Genomic DNA, 17,433 nt, shown 5'->3' with positions numbered 1-17,433 from the left:
TTGCATTAGGTGATAATATGTTTTTGTTCAGTAGTTGTAAAAGAATTGTTAGTTTTGCAGAATTGCTTTTAAGGTAGGGAGAGGTGTTTGTGGGTTGCTTTTTGGGTTTGTTTTTCTTTACTTTCTTTACATTTTTCTTACTCTTGGCCTATTGCTTTTGATACTGATAGGATACAGGGGAAATATACTTTTAGCATATGAAGTTAATAAAACAGTCTACTAAAAATAGAACATTATAATATTTGTATCCAAAATAAGGTGATTTCAGATGGAAGTACTTGCAGATTACGGAGTTTCATTAAGAAGAATCGTTCTGGACTTAGCAAAGTGGATCAATTACATGCCACTCCATTGCATTATGCAGCAGAAAGAGGTCAAATTGAATTGATGCAGATGATAATAGATGATTCTTCATATGAAGGTAACTGTTGATGGAATTATTTTCTATAACTTTGAAATACTAGTTCCTGAAATAAGAAGTATTACTTAGAGTGGAGCTTGGAGTTGTTACTGCTATTTCTACCGTTAAAACATGATATTATTAACACTGTTTTGATAATTTTACTACATGTTAATGTCCCTGAAAATGAACTTTAATGATACAGGTCTAAAGCATATAAAATTGAAAATGCCTGTCACATCTCTTCCTGTATATCAGTTATGATTTGGATCATTGGTATTCTAACACCCCTTTTTATGAGGAAATGCCATTTTGGCCCTTCTAGTAAGTATGGAGACACCAAATCAGCACCTATTGAGAAATGCATGTTTTTTTATTAAGTTTACTGTGTTTGTGATTCATTTTTAATTCAGGTGTTCAAATGTGAGAGAGACTATACATCATGATTATGATGCAGATGGACAATGCAATAATCTATTTCCACACTTCTTGGTATTATTAGAATATTCATTTTCAGTACTAGACTCCTGAATAAATCATTTTAATGTTTCAGTGCTTAATTTTTACTATTCACTGATCTGGATCTTTCCACATGAAAACATTCCAAATATAGATTTGAAAAATTTCTCATTGTTAAAAATTACTTTAAGCAGATAAAATTATCAGGTGAGTTTCATGAACAGATCCATTTAATATGCTTGCTACTCTTTCAGCATACATCAAAACAAAAGACATATCTAATATCCAGGGGCAAAATATACTTGGCGCTATGCAAAACACAAATACACATACCTTGTCCATTCCAAATCACTTACATTGATGAATACAGACTTCATGAGCCAATAGCTAAGGCACATAATGGCAATTTAAGTTTGTAGGTTTTTTATTATTTATTTTGTCCAGTTTTTGGCCCTTCACTCAAACAAAACTGTGGACATATAAGAAAGTGTCCAGTGACAGCAATGAACATGATTAGAGGTCTAGGAAATATGGTTTATGAGGAAAGGCTGAAAGAAAAGGGATTATTTAGTCTGATGAACATAAGATCAAGGAAAGATTTGGTAACAGTCTTCAACTACCTGAAGGGTGATTGTAAGATTGAGAGAGACTTTTCTTTGTAGCTGCAACAGATGAGGTGCAGTTTGACTCGTGTACAGTCAGGGAATTTTAGGTTGGATATTAGAAAGAACTTTCTCATGGTAAGGAATGATCATGCCTGGAGCAGGGGAGTTAGACTATATGACTTCCTGAAGTCCCTTTTTACACACCTACTTTTTAATGCGTAATGATGTCATATTGCAGAGGAGTAAGCATTTGCCCAACATTGGGCTTTGGAGAACTTAGTCTGTAGGAGATCTTATTTATAGAAAAGATGTAGGCCTTAGGAAAAGAAAAAACATAGATAAAGGTATTATTAACTTTATTATTTGCTTTGTGGAAGCACCGAGGAACTCCAGTTGTAGATGTGGGGTTGACTGTACAAATGATAAGATGAAGTCAGTCCCTGACTTGCAAGTTTGATTATATCTTAAAACTTTTTGGTTTGTTAATACTTTCAGCATACCAGTCTGGTTATTGTTTCAATTCTGATAATTTGTGTTGAAGTTTGACTTTCATATTTTGAATTTCATATGCTACTACAAAGTTGCCAACACCCAATCCTCCTCCACCAGTCCAGGACCAGGGTCACTGATATGAATTAGTTCAGTAGTTCAGTGGGGTTGTGCTAATTTACACCAGCTGGAGATTTGTCCTTTGCTTTGCATATTAGTAAAGGATGGTATTTTATTTACCTCCTACAAGAATTTTTACCATGCATTTCCTTCCTCTGAACTGTTTATCAACAACACATTAACAAAGCATGGAAGAACAGAGTGGGGAAAGGATAGAAAGGGAGAAAAAGAATAGGACAGAAAGCAACTCATTTAATCTGTCTTCCTAATTCTGTTACCATTTCATATTAAGTATTGCAGAAAACAGGGCAGAGTGGTACCTTTTAGACCACCTCATTCAGAAAGGAAAAATGCTTTTATAGGTTACAGCCTTCATGTTCAGATGTCAATAATAAAAGGGTCATTGGTATATCCTAAACATATTGCGCTTGCTCTCTTCACAGCAGCATGTTGATATTTTTAATACGGTCCTTTCTTCCTTTCATCCTTCCTGGATTTAGCATAATAATCAAATGCACCAGTTTATTTTGTGGAGGGCAGCTTAGAGGCAGCAGCAGGAAGGAGTCTGTAACAACTGATGATGGAGTTAAACTAATCCAGTGTTGCAGAACTAAACTTCCAATGAAAATGTGACACTTCACACGAAAATCAGTTTTCAGTTAAATCCATCTGAACATTTACTAGCTCTATGATTATTGTAGTATTAACTTTTTTTTCTGTTCTTTAATTTAGTACTAAATGCAACAGACTCTGCTGGAAATACCCCACTGCACTGGGCTACAAAGAAAAACCAGATTGAGAGTGTTAAATTACTTCTTAGCAAAGGAGCTAACCCAAACATCCTGAACTCCAATATGATGGCTCCTCTACATATGTCTGTGCAGTCCCTTCAAAATGAAATAGTTAAGGTAAGATTACAGTCCAAGTAAATATATATGCATTCAAGGAAAGATTCCAAGTGGCTGCAGTGGTGTGGTCATACAGGAGCAGCAGCCAGGGACCATTTTTAAGTCCCTGAATCAGGTAAGAAACTCAGTGGCATGTCTTCTCTCCTCTAATCCTCCCCTCCCCACTTGCCTTCTCCTGTCTCCACTGCCCCTGGTTGACCCAGGGGCAGGGGCAGCTCAAGAGCCACTCATGCCCCTCTCCATCTGGGTTGCATCGGAAGCCTGGCTCAGCCAGGGACAGTGACAGTGGTGGCAGTGGATGGGTTTCTCCTTCCTACTGGGTCCCCCTAGGTGTCCTCTGTCAGCCCAGAAACAGGCTTAGGAAGGGGGACTTGCCACCCACCACCACCACTATCTTCAGCTGAGCCCAGCTCCCTGTGCAGCCTAGCTGAAGTGGGACAGGAGTGGCTCTGGAGCTTCTCCTGCTCCTGGTACAGAAAGGGATAGTGGCAATTGAGACAAGGGAAGAAGGGAATGGCAGTAGAGGGAACGTGCCACTGAGCAGAGAGAGGAGAAATGCAGCCACCCCTGCAGCTCTGGTTGCTGATCCTACAGTCCCCCTTCCCTTTACAAAATCCATGCATATATTTATTAACGGCTGAACAATTACTTGTGTGCACAATTTAACTAGCTTCATGCATAACTCTCAAGTGCATAAGTATGCATATACAGGTGACTTATCTCTGATAAAAACACAGACCTTGAAGTGTTTACACAATAGCTAAGATGGTCAGCCTCTGACTCCCCAAAAAGGATTAATCTACTTTCAGAAGCTGGGTTTATCCACAGAATTCTCCAGTGACATTTATGCTGAGAGTGTAATTTCTTTTTTGTGTTCCACTGAGTAAACTTAGTTGACATTTTTATGCAAAAGTTTTTTTATTTGGAAGCTAAATTTTATTAGCGGCATTTCATTAAAATTGTCAAGGACAGAAATGGCAGCAGCAACAATGCTCTAAATGCATGATAATCAACACTTTATTTTTTTAAATATCTAGATATTGGTTCAGCACAGCAGTACAGATGTTAATTTAGAAGGAGAAGCTGGGAATACACCTATAATTGTAGCGTGTTATAAAAATAATCCTGAAGCCCTGACACTTTTGGTATGTATAATTATCTAGTGTCTCCTAACTGCCTCTGCTTGTGTAAGTAAAATGTACTGTGTGGTTTTTTTTGTCGTCTTTATTTTCCTGTAAGAAGCACAAATGCCAATTAACATCTTGATCCTGAAAGTTCCTTCATGTCAGCATGAGAGGATTCCCACTGACTTTGCAGGGTTCTTAGATAAAAATGAGTGTGCACCTTATGTTGTCATACAGTCATTAAGTAAATGTGCACCCTTTGGCAAAAGTGGTGACTAAGCTGAAGAAGACATTTTTACCATCTCTCTGAAAAAAAAATATTTTTCATCTACCTCTTAAGTGTTTTACTTTCCTTTGGTATGCTTTTTACTTACTTGGATCTGCAGGAGTTCTAGGAAAACAACATGTAAACTAAATCCTTCAGTACATTATGAAAAAATGCCTCAGTTCTTAAAAAATATGGGATTCATTATATGTAGTTCTTTTGTGACGTATGTCAAAATAAATATGATCTTTCTGAATGCTGTAAAGTAAATGGGAAAAATCAAGCATGCTGTTTTAAGGGATTATGAGTGGACATCATGTCAGCGTTGAGCAGTTTTGTGTGCATGAAACTTTCTTACTTTGCTATGAGTTTATGTGAGGTACATAGTTTTAAGTGATTTCCCCCCCTCCCCAGGATTGCTATTAAAATTACATCTTTTAAGAACATATAAAAATATGCCTGTATAGCTGGCAGACAGAGAACACATATATACACATGTATACCTGCTTTCAAATTCAATTATCAGTATGTATATATGTAAGAATGGAGGAAGTCAAATGCAACAATTAGTCATGAACAAAATATTTATTGGTGGTCATAATTTCCTGCATATTATGATACTATTTATGAACACTTTTGCAGATTGAAAATGGGGGAAAGATATGTAAACCAAACAAAACTGGATGTATGTCTATCCATGCAGCTGCATTTTCAGGTGCAAAAACATGTATGGAAATACTTTTAAAGAAAGGTAAATATGCTCAAATCTCTTTCAGTTTTATAATACCATTCAGCACATACCTCTCAAAGCTGGCCTTGGTCCTGCAAACACTTATACAGTATGTATGATTAACTTTCTACAAGTTCACTGAGGCTGTTCCTATGGGCAAAGTAACTCCTGCGGGAATGGGTTGTAATTTGCCTCCTTCGGTGTATGCAGAGAGCTCCTTGAGAAGTTACACAGTGGTACCGAGGGAGTAAATATCACTATCCATTTGTAGGGGATGGGGGTGGGGGGGTTAATTTCTTGCTTATGTATTTATATTAAAAAGTGCATTTTGCCTGTTCTCTTAGGTGAAGAGTTAGGCTATTCTGCTAAAACTCACATCAATTTTACCAATAATGGAAAGTGCAGTCCCCTTCATCTGGCAGTTCAAAGTGGAGACTTGGAAATGATTAAAATGTGCATTGAAGTTGGAGCACAAATTGATCTAAAACAGGTACAATTTTAGTTGTAAGAAAATTTTTATATAGTGTTTTAATCTCATACAAACTGTATTTTGACAATAAAGGTTATTGCAGTAGTAGAAGAAGAGGCAACTTAGTGAACAGATTTTGTCAAATTAAATTGGCAGAAAATCCAAAGTAGGGAAATACAGAAAAGTTTTCCCAGAGGACAAGAGCTGCAAATGAGACTATTACATCAACAACAATTGGGTGGTATGGCTGCACAAGCAGAAAATTAAATACTATCCAGGGGCGTGGCTAAAGTTGCAGTTATGTTTTTCCTTGCACTGGTGTTGAATTTAAGCAGCTGGCAGGTGTATGGTGCAAATGAAATTACTATTTGCGATATGGTCCAGAGTTGCTCAACCTGTGGTCCATGGAGCCACCACATCTAAATTGTGAGGCTTCTGATAGGTTGGGAAATTTTGGAGCTGGGGGAGTGGTGGCCATTAGTATATCCATCCTCATGCCCTGCATGCTCAGTTGGAGCCAAGCTGAGCCCCTGTGAGGCTGGGCCACGTCCTCTTTTCCAGGTTGGGACTGGGCTACATTCATTTTCCCCCAACAGGGCCAGGCCATACCCCCTTTCCTCATCCACAGGGCTGAGTTGGCCCAGGCTGTGTCTCCTCTCCTTAGTTTGCTGTTTCTATAGCTAAATATGGGTCTGTATTATTGTCTTAAGCAGAGAGAAGCTCAGACTGTAGGCTTTTCATAGACATTAGGGCTGGAAGGGACCTCGGGAGATCGAGTCCAGCCCCCTGCCCAAAGGGCAGGAAGTCAGCTGGGGTCATAGGATCCCAGCAAGATAAGCATCTGAGTCTCGCTTTATTGATTTGTTTTTGTTTATGGATAGTTTTGGGATTGTTTTATATTATCAGGCTATAATCCCTGCTTCAGATCCTTAAGATGTGCATCTGAGTTGGTGGGATCTAAATAGATACAGTTGCAACGTAGCACTTGGCTATAGATGATGGATCTGGTAGTACGCTTAGGATGAAAGCAGCTGTGGCAGTTTGTCAGTTTCTGATACAATGTGGTGGTGATATGGCTACTCAAACCTTCTCAGTGGTGCCTAGGCAATTAATTTGCTGGGCAGAGTATTCCAGAATTAGTTTTATGGAGGGGTGGAAGTTGTTAAAGTTCTGGTGAAATTTCCCTAGAGATTCCTTCCCATGTGTCCATATGATGAGGATGCCATCAATGTACCTTAGGTATATGAGGAAGATGAGAGGGCAGCTGTGGAGGAATGGACTTTTAGGTCTGTCAGAAACATATTGGCATATTGAGGGACCATACATGTACCTGTGGCAGTGCCATTTTTGTAGGTATAGGTAATCTCCAAATATGAAATAGTTATGTATGAGGACAAAGCAGGAGTATGCAATAGAAACAAAAACAGCGCCTTCATCGGGGATAATGATTTTTATGGCTTATAATCTGTCCACATAGGGGTTGTTGGTGTACAAAGATGTGACATGCGCTAACATCCGCAACTGTTACCATCTTAATCAGGGGGGCACATGCCCTGCCAGTGACCAGGGGAGATTCCTTCCTGGCTAATATTGCCAACTGAGGTGGGGGAAGGTCCCCTCCACGGCCAATCACACTGACTGGGAGGCAGCTGTGGCACTCCTAGAAGTGGCCGTGGCACTTCATCTGGTGCCCCCACTCCCTGTCCGGTGCTCACAGGGGCGCACTGGCACTCCCGCTTGTTCCCCTGCCCATCACCTAAGCGGGGAGTGTGACTTGTCAGAGGATGCACCAGCACTTTCAGGAGGTGGATGTGCACCTGAGTGTCTTTCCAATAGCTGGCAGCTCCAGTGGTATATGGGAATAAGAAAGCATCAACAAGGCCAGAAACTTCCTCTGCTGAGACAATGCCAGTGCCAGAGACAATGAGGCATCCTAAGTTTGTGGGTCTTGGGTGGCTTGGGTCCCTGGGAGACAAGCATTAATTTTCTTCTGTGTTTCTAGGGGCAGAGTTATTAAGAGGTCACTTAATTCTTTCTGGTATAGTGCCATGGGGTCCTCTGTCAAGAGTTTGTAAAATTCTGTGTTGTATGTATGTGTGCTGTTTTGTCCATGACAACAATGGTGCCTTGATTCATCTTTCTAACAAATACATATTTCTGAATATAGATTGAAATGAGTAATATTACCTGAATGAGTAAAATGTATTCATGTCAGTAAACATTAATAGGATTTATTCCGTTGAAAGAATAAGATATTTTTTTCTTTTGACCATTCCTCTGTATCCTGAACACATTTGTTTTTTGGAATTGTATCTAAATTGCCATGATCTTGGGATGACATTAATATTACCCATGAACAATTGTTCTTTCCTAAGAAGGTAGGAAAGTGAACATTTTAAGCCTGGTTATAGAATTGTGAAAGACTTTCAGTTCAACTCAAAGAGACTTCCCAGGAATGTGTTGCTGAAGTGTAAAAAATAAAATAAAATAAATAAGAGTCCTTAGAGAACCCTCAGAAGTGGCTATAACTACCACGTCCTCCCCATTAAGAGAGAACACAGCCTTGAAAATCTGCTTCCAAAAACTTAATGCATGGATTAACATAGATATAAAGCCATAAGAATACACTACTTTTTTAGTAAATGATGGATTTGGGAAATTGTACCTATAAATTGTGCTTTATAATGCCATTTGCAGAATGAAAAATGCACAGCACTTCATTTTGCTGCCACTCAAGGAGCAACTGAGATTGTTAAATTAATGATGTCCTCGTATGCTGGTGATGAGTCTCTTATCGATGCTGTAGATGGGAATAAGGAAACATTGCTTCACAGGTAAGAAATCTTCTAGTATTGTATGTTATATTGGTGATCATATTCTTCCTGATCATATCACATAGAAGTCCTTGTGGAGCTTGAGGTTTATATACTGCAAAATAAATCTGTAGAATCTAATATTTTATAGTGACTTTTATTGTACTGCAAAAGCGACAATGAGTATAATGTTGGCTGTACTTACAGCAATAGGAATCTTGTAATTTACCCATTAGGACCAGCATGTCACACACTGAGTTGTAAAGATTAGCAGTGTATTACCCCGGGGTTAAAAAAAAAAACCAAGGTATGCAAAATAAATGTAACAATTACTTATTGTAAATTATTGCAAAGTAAGGTGTCTCTCTCTTCTGTATAAAGAAATTACATGATAGTGCTAAAGGCATGCAGTAGAACGAGAAAAGTATTGCCCGTTCTTTTAAACTTCAGTGACCATTTTCATATGATATATATTAGATAAGTGTATCCTACAGTAGTAGGATATCTAATATATTAGATATAATATTAGATAATTGTATCCTACTGTAATATATTTTTTCATTTTTCTCCATAGGACAGCATTGTTTGATCATTATGAACTGGCAGAATATTTGCTTTCCATGGTAAATATTTAATCAAGCAAATAGATATCTATATGTAAATGCTCTTGGCAGTTATTTCTCCATGGCTGCATAGAAACATCTTGTAATTTATTTATTTAAGAATAAATTAATTTCCTGCTTGACAAATGCAGGACATTTATGAAGTAAAATGTTCCTTTAGGTACAGGTCACTTTAAAAAATATATTCCATAATACACAGCTGCAACCTAGCGTAGGTATAGTTATGGCGTCACAGTAGTATTTGTATTTATGGAGCCTTGAAAATTATGTTCATCTATGCATTTTAATCATTCAGGCTTAGAAAAAATAGAATATGACACAATGACTCAGTCATCCTTGCCTTTAAGAATATTAACACTGCTTCAGATATGTCTGAGTGGGTTTGTTTGTGCTTCTGTATGAAATAGATATGAGGACCGGAGAGGAAGAATTCCAAAGTTTCCTGATGACTAGGATATGGGTACATATTAACACTGGCTTTATATTGCTATGGCTAGGGACAGATATTCAAAAAGCCTGGGCCTGAATTGGTTCAGTCTTTTCAGGTTAATCTAACTTGTCTAGGTTGAACTGATTTGCAAGTGTACAGACATTCCCTCTGGATGGAGGAAATGCAGACACATATCTGCAGTGGCTCAGGCTAGAAGCCGGGGGAGGGGGGCGGCGCGCTAGAGCAGCCCTCCCTTCCCTTCCACAGTGCTGAGCTTAGGGGGGAGGGAGGGTGCATGCTGAGCAACTGTCAGAAATCAGTAGACTTTGGGTTTGGTTATCGCTTGCATTTTTTAAAATCCATTCATCCTTTTAAACACATTAGCTTATAGATATTATGTAGTGTCTTCTGTTATGTGCTTCTTGTGTTTGGAAATAGACCTGACAACTACAGGCTCTATTCTTAACCACTTTAGTCTTTTACAGTGAACAGCTGATCATCCTACCTAAAGCAGAATTGTCTAGAGGCATCACCTGCATGCTGTGCTATGGCTACATTTTATACAATGTGCATAGTGTAAATGACTAACTGTGAGATACAAACCACTGCGGAACACAGTTCCACAGATACAAATTGGGTTGTTGCTCTCTTTTTGTGGTCATCGTTTTGGCCCTGATTCAGGACAACCCTCAATCACATGTTTGGACTTTTGTAAGATACGAGCCTGGCTCAAATACTTTTTTTGATCAGCTATTAACATGAATCAAGGACTTAAGAAAGGGAAAAGATGTGCTTGAAAAAGAAAAATGAAAGTATTAATTAAAATGTTACATATCTAATTGTTTTAGAGTGTATGCAAATAAATATGTTAGTAAGAAAAGAGGGGCCAAAGAAGCAGTGTGGGCCCTCTGTTAACCAGCCACAGGGAACTCCTAACTGAAGATGCAAAGAAAGTGGAGCTACTCAAGAGCAACTTTGTCTCAGTCTCCACAAAAAATTAAGCTGCAGCCAGACACCTAATAAGGATTATCTGGATAAAGAAGAGGGCAAACTGAGGGAGGAGATAACAAAAGGCATGGTGAGTGAGCTTTTGTTGGATCTGAATGAATTCAAGTAAGCAGGATCTGATGAACTTCATCCCATGGTCCTGAAGCAACTGGCAGAAGAGATTTTGGAGCCCTTGGCAATGATCTTCATGAAGTCTTGGAAAATGGGCCAGGTACCAGAGGACTGGAAAAGGGCCAATGTCGTGCCCCTCTTTTAAAAAGGCTAAAAAGAGGACCCGGGGAACTACAGACCGATTACCTTTCCTTTAGTACCTGGGAAATTACTGGAGCATATCCTAAGGAAGGCCATTTGCAAGCATCTGGAGGATGAATAGCTGTTCACAAGCAGCCAGTGTGAATTTATGAAAACAAATTATGTCAAACACTTGATCTCCTACTTTGACAGAATAATTACTGGGGTGGATGAAAGGAATGCTGTGGATATAGTGTATCTGGACTTCAGCAAGGTTTTTGACAATGACCTCCCAATAAACAAATCGGAGAAATGTGAGCTGGATAAAACTACTACAAGGTGGATAGATATCTGGCTCAATAGCCATAGGCAGAGGATAATTATTGATCTATCCAGGTCAGAATGGTAGGAGGCTTTATGTGAAGTCCCACAGGGGTCTGTTCTGGGCCCAGTGCTGTTCAACATGTTTCTCAACAATTTGGATGCTGGCATAGAAATCTAAGGGGGTAAGTTTGCAGATGACATGAAACTGGGAAGGATTTTGAACATGTTGGAGGATGTAAGCACAATTCAGTAGAATCTCAACGGATTGGAAAGTTGGGATACAGTTAAGTTCAGTGCAGACAAATGCAAGGTGCTACACCTCTGGAAGAACAGTTAAAACACAAATATAAAATGGATGACACTTGGCTGGATGGCAGGACTATGGGAAGGGACTTTAGAGGGTTGGTAGAATGCAGACACACTGTGAGTCTGCAGTGTGATGCAGCCACACGAAAGGTGAGTATGGCTTTGGAATGCATTGATAGAAGCATTAGGTTCAAGACATGGGAGGTGATAGTACCTCTTTGCTCAGCACTGGTTAGGCCTCATTTGAAATACTGTGTGCTGTTCTGGGCTCCACATTTTAAAAAGGACATGGAAAAGTTAGAGAGGGTCCAGAGGAATGCAATGAAGATGATCAAGGGCTTGGAAAGCAAGTCATATGAGGAGAGGCTGAAGGAGTGAAGTATGCTCAGTGTGGCAGGGCACTATGGGTGCCTGTCACTTTAAGGCCCTGGAGCTGGAAGCCTCCAGATGCCTAATGAGGGCAGCCATTTTAGGCTCAGGGCTGCTGGAAGCTAGGCAACAACATTGCCTGGCCTGAGGGCTGCTGAGTTCTATCACTGGAAGTAAAAGAGGAGCTGTAGGGGATGGTAGGAGGCTCCTGGTCCTGGATATAACTGGAAACTACACCCTGCCAGGAGTGGGTGGCCTGGTGGGGCTCCTAGTGGCATGGGAACCCCTAGGAAATGCCAGGCCAGTGATCAACCTGGTGAAAGGCGGGTCAGGGCACCTTAACCCCTAGCCCTCACCTTCGGGTGGGTCATGTACACTGGAGGTAGTTGTGGGGGTGCAAGCCCTGAGGAGGAGAGTTGGAGGCCAGGTGTGGCCAAGGCCACCTGAGCCCTGTGGGGGTTTGAGACCCCGAGGAGGAGAGTTGGGGCCAGGCATGGCTACGGCTACCTGAGCCCACTGGTGTAGGGAATCCCCAAAACTCCGAGTAAAGGGGGCATGTGGAGCCCCCATTGTGGGGGGGCAGTGTGTGGAGCCCCCAGTGTGAGGGGGGCAGCATGTGGAGACCTGTGAAGGGAGAGGGGGCTCAGCCAGAGAGAGAGAGCCCAGTAAGTCCTCCAATGTGGGGAGGCAGAGTTTAGGTCTAATATAACACCAGTAGTAGCACCATGACCTGCTGCCTGGGGAGGAGTGAGAGTCCCCTGTGAGACCCTGAGGCACCAGTCATGGTGTGAGGTAACCGCAGCTTCCCACATCTGTGGAGGAGGACCCAGAGAGGGGGACCCTGGGATAAGAGGATGGGTCATATATCAAGGCCTGCCAGAGCTTTCCCTGACTGGCCCAGGTGGGGGCCAGGACCAGGAAGGTCAGAAGGGCAAGGAGGCCCACCAAGAGGGATGCCCAAGAGCCAGGGCCCTGAGTCCCGACTGGCCTGGAGGTAGGCCAGGGCTAGTGTGAGCTGAAGTTCCCAGTGAGGGAACCACACCTGAAGGGGAACCGGTGGCAGGGAGATATATGGCCCGGTATGATGGTAGCAGAGTCCACCTGAAGGGAGGAACCCAGGTGGGGGTCCTACAGCAAGATTCTGGGGCTCATCATGGGGGATTGGTGCATCTGAGAACATCACGATGTAATCTGCAAGGCTTGGGCTGCAGTGTAGGGGAGGAATGGAGCCACAGATAATGCCCCCTAGCAGCGGTGCAGAAAATGGGCAGCCTCCCGCCTAATTACATCTATTTATTAATCAATTAAGACCAAGGCAAGGCGGATGAGAAAGCAGACGGTTAGCCCAAGAACAGGTGGGCAGGCCATGTGGAGATCAGCCCCGAGCTGGCCCCCTTTTGCACTCAGCTTGCAGAAAAGATACATAAGCTCAATAGCAATCTTCAAATACTTCATAATAGCAATCTTCAAATACTTGAAGGGCTGCCATAAAGAAGAGGGAAAACACTTTTTCTCTCTGGCTACAGAGAGGAGCATGCAGACCAATGGCTTGAAGCTGCAGCAAAGACAGTTTAGACTGGATATCTGGAAAACTTGTTCACTTTGAGAATAGAGAGGCAGTAGAACAGACTGCCTAGGGAAGTTGTGAACTCTACATCACTGGAGGTGTTCAAAAAAAGTCTGGACAACCACTGGCTGGGGATGCCTATGCTGTAACTAGTCCTATGTTCTACTATTTCTCATGCTTCTGGGCTTTGCTGATTGCTGCTGCCCTCTCTCCTCCCCACCTTCAACTACATGTCAGTGTGTTTTTAAGCCTTCCTCAGAGGCATTGGGTATTGGCTACAGCCAAGGCTGGGGACTTTGACTGGAGTGTGCCAATTCTTCTACTGGGACCAAAACTGGAGGTTCCTGGCTAGGAGATCTTGCCCCTCTGTTCAGGGTCAGGCCAATCACCATATATGGGCTCAGGAAGGATGTTTACCTCATGGTCAGTTTGGTACAGACCATGGGGGTTTTGCCTTTCTCTGTAGTGGGGGGAGGGGGTATGTAGCCCTCTACCCAGGATCTGTTGAGTTTATCTTGGTAACATTTCATAGGAACAGGACTTTGACACTCATGTTTTCCCTGCTTTTTGCTTTATGTGTGTTAGGTCTATGTTGTGTTAGGGTTGATAGTAGCCTTTTATATAGAGTTCAGAGTAGTGGCTCCCAACCATTTTTTGCTGCAACTCTAAATTGGCTGCCAACAGGGCCTCCCGACTCGGCACCATGGGGGCTGCTGGGAGTGGAGTGAAACAGCAGTGGCCTTGGGGCAGTGGAGCCACCATTGCCCCCTTTGTGTATGGCGCCCCTGCCTGCCACTCCCGGGCCGCACATGTGAATGTGTGTGTGGGGCCTTTGCAACCCTAGTGAGGACTACCCACAACCCTGATTTGGGTTGCATCCTGAGGTTGGGGACCAGTGGTTTAGGTTATGGTTTGTATGGGATGGTATGGATAGGGCTGATTCTGCCTCAGGCAGGGGGTTGGACTAGATAACTTCCAGAGGTCCGTTCCAGCCTTACTGCTCTATGTTCCCTGTTCAATTTATATATTTACTACCTGTGTAAACCAATATAACATGTATATTGAAATGGCTCACGCCTCTCTGTTCAACTGTTTTGTGCACACAAAGGATGTAATTGCATATGTAAATTAGGTTTACAGTTGTGTGTACATTTTAAAAAAAAATCTGGTCATCAAAGTCCAAAAGTTCACTGACGGTGTGGATAGAGATTATATTTGTTGTGTGATCGCCTCCTTGAAAGTACTATAAAACAATGGCGAAACAGAAGAGCAAGACTGCAGAGCACTCTGATTGCATGACAAATTATCCTCATTGTGTGAAGGTTCAAATGAAGAGAAAGTAGAGTGTCTTCATTAACTTCTGTCTGTTCCAGTGCTGGGCTGCTACAGCCTAGCCTAGCCCCTGGCACTGTCTCAGAATGGGAGGGGGGGAAAGGCCCAGGAGTTGGGGGGATGGATGAATTAGAGCCCCTCACCTTGGAGCTCCTTACCTGAGACATCACAGGAGCTAAAGGTGGGGTGGAGCTAGGGGAAGAGGCTTCAGAAAAGCAGCATTTCTCCCTGGATTGGCTCCCATTTGGAGTTCAGTCTCCCACCTGCCTGACCTAATAGCTAACATCTCTTGGGTCAGGAGGATCAGTCTAACTTATGATGCTTTATTTGAAGTGCTGTATTTTTAGATCCAGGAGCTGTACTTCTTTCTGTGTCCAAAGGGTATGGACAAACATATTTGACGTTTTTTAGAAGGGTGGGAGGAACTATTTCTGGGGGATCAACAGCAGCTTTTTCATAGATTTCATAGATTTCATAGACATTAGGGCTGGAAGGGACCTCGGGAGATCATCGAGTCCAGCCCCCTGCCCAAAGGGCAGGAAGTCAGCTGGGGTCATAGGATCCCAGCAAGATAAGCATCCAATTTACTCCTGAAGGTGTTCAATGTAGGTGCTTGAACCACCTCCGCTGGCAGACTGTTCCAGACCTTGGGGGCTCGGACAGTAAAGAAATTCTTCCTTATGTCCAGCCTAAAATGGTCTTGCAGGAGTTTGTGACCGTTCGACCTCGTCATCCCTTGGGGCACTCTGGTGAACAACGTTCCCCCAGATCCTGGTGGCCACCCTTGATAAACTTATAGGTGGCCATCAGATCACCCCTGAGCCTACGCTTTTCCAGGCTAAAGAGTCCCATGTCACTCAGCCTGTCATTGTAAGATCTGTTTTCCTGACCTCTGATCATGCGCGTGGCTCTCCTCTGGACTCTCTCAAGCTTCTCCACATCCTTTTTGAATTGTGGAGCCCAAAACTGGATGCAGTACTCCAGCTGCGGCCTCACCAAGGCCGAGTACAAGGGGAGAATGACGTAACTGTAACTGCTTGATTTTTTTGCATGAACAAATTTTGTAGTGGTACATGTGAACTAAATCACTTTATTTCAAAACATGAATTAAGCAGGGTTAAAGTTGAAGCGGTTTTGCTATACTTGTTTTGCTACAGAATTGTGTAGCTGCAAGAAGTGCAGGGAAAAAGCTTGCCTTGGTAGTTTTGCTAGTGAAAACATTGTTAAAGCCATGTGATATACTTGCCTTAGAATACTCTTAATCTCTTTCCATTAGGCACTTAGGCTATATGGATTTGGAATGCTGTTTGTCTAGTGGAGAATTTAGCTTAAAGATTTTCTTATGCATTTATGATTTTTAGAATTAACCTCTCAAGACTGAGCTTTCTCAAAGACAGAGTTAAGGCATCTCTTGAGATAAGGCCATTTCAGTTTCATAGTTTCATAGTTGGTAGGGTCAGAGGGACCTGAGCAGATCGTCAAGTCTGACCCCCGGCCATGGCAGGAAAAAGTACTGGGGTCAAATGACCTCAGCAAGGTATTTGTCTAGCCTCCTCTTAAAGACTCCCAGGGTAGGAGCCAGCACCACTTCCCTTGGAAGTTGGTTCCAGATCTTAACTGCCCTGACAGTGAAGTAGCGCCTCCTGATGTCTAGTCTGAATCTACCCTCTGCCAGCTCATGACCATTATTTCTAGTCACTCCAAGTAGTACTTGGGGGAACAGGGACTCCCCCAGTGCCTGCTGGTCCCCTCTGACTAGTTTGTAACAGGCCACTAGATCCCCCCTCAGCCTTCTCCTGTGGAGGCTGAACAGGTTCAGGTCCTGTAGCCTCTTCTCATAGGGCCTGCCCTGCTCCCCCCGATCATGCGAGTGGCCCTCCTCTGGACCTTCTCCATGATTGTTCACATCTCTCTTGAAGTACAGTGCCCAGAACTGGATGCAGTACTCCAACTGTGGCCTGACCAGTGTCACATAGAGGGGGTGTATCACCTTCTTGGACCTGCTCAAGATGCATATGTGGATGCAGGACAGGGTGTGGTTGGCCTTCCTGGCTGCATTCCCACACTGCCAGCCCATGTTCATCTTAGCATCGATGATGACTCCAAGATCCTTTTCTGCCTCTGCACTAACAAGAAGGGAGTTCCCCAGCCTGTAGGTATGCTGCTGGTTCTTCCTCCCCAGGTGCATCACCTTGCACTTGTCAGTGTTGAAACCCATCCTATTCTCCTCCGCCTACCCCTGTAACCAGTCTAGGTCCAATTGCAGCCTATTCCTCCCTTCTAGCATGCCCACTTCCCCCGACATCTAAGTGTCGTCAGCAAATTTGAACAGGGTGCTTTTTACCTCCTCGTCCAAGTCACTGAGGAAGTTGTTGAACAGTACGGGCCCGAGGACCGAGCCCTGCGGAACCCCACTGCCCACGTCCTTCCAGGTCGAAAATGACCCATCCACCACCACTCGCTGGGTGTGGCCCTCCAGCCAGTTAGTGACCCATTTGACTGTGTAGGTGTTGACACCACAGTCCCCTAGTTTTTTAATGAGAATGGGGTGAGAGACAGTGTCGAAGGCTTTCCTAAAGTCCAGAAATACTGTGTCAGTGAAAAGGACTCTTCTGAAGTGATTTCATTTGGCTAAGTATTTTATTGGCACTTCTTTTCTTTCTATTTCTTGGTGTTTTCTGATTTTTTTTTCTTTTGTTGTTTTTTCTTCTTTCACAGATTAGAACAGATCTATTATATATTTATTTATTATATAAATAAAATTATTGTGTGTGTAGACATGTCTATATATGTATGTGTGTCTATATATGTAGTAGGGCTGGGTGTTTCATTTTGGAGCTATTTCGAACTTGAAACAGTGA

The 17,433-nt window shown here is 42.5% G+C and overlaps 1 protein-coding gene across 1 annotated transcript in view; it reads left to right on the top strand.

The window, feature by feature from the left end:
- The window catches only part of TRPA1 (transient receptor potential cation channel subfamily A member 1), a 67,084-nt gene that overhangs the window by 5,853 nt on the left and 43,798 nt on the right, over window positions 1–17,433 (top strand). The window contains exons 2-8 of the mRNA XM_090037339.1: window positions 259–421; window positions 2,806–2,981; window positions 4,019–4,126; window positions 5,013–5,121; window positions 5,445–5,590; window positions 8,267–8,403; window positions 8,957–9,005. Coding sequence (XP_089893465.1) covers window positions 259–421; window positions 2,806–2,981; window positions 4,019–4,126; window positions 5,013–5,121; window positions 5,445–5,590; window positions 8,267–8,403; window positions 8,957–9,005 — 888 coding nt within the window. The remainder of the gene's footprint in view (window positions 1–258; window positions 422–2,805; window positions 2,982–4,018; window positions 4,127–5,012; window positions 5,122–5,444; window positions 5,591–8,266; window positions 8,404–8,956; window positions 9,006–17,433) is intronic.

This window comes from Crocodylus siamensis, chromosome 3 (assembly GCF_052110815.1).
Source record: "Crocodylus siamensis isolate JL-2025a chromosome 3, ASM5211081v1, whole genome shotgun sequence".
In the NCBI taxonomy this organism is placed as follows: domain Eukaryota; kingdom Metazoa; phylum Chordata; order Crocodylia; family Crocodylidae; genus Crocodylus; species Crocodylus siamensis.
Note: the sequence above shows the minus strand (reverse complement) of the source record. Positions and strands in the feature narration are given on the sequence as shown.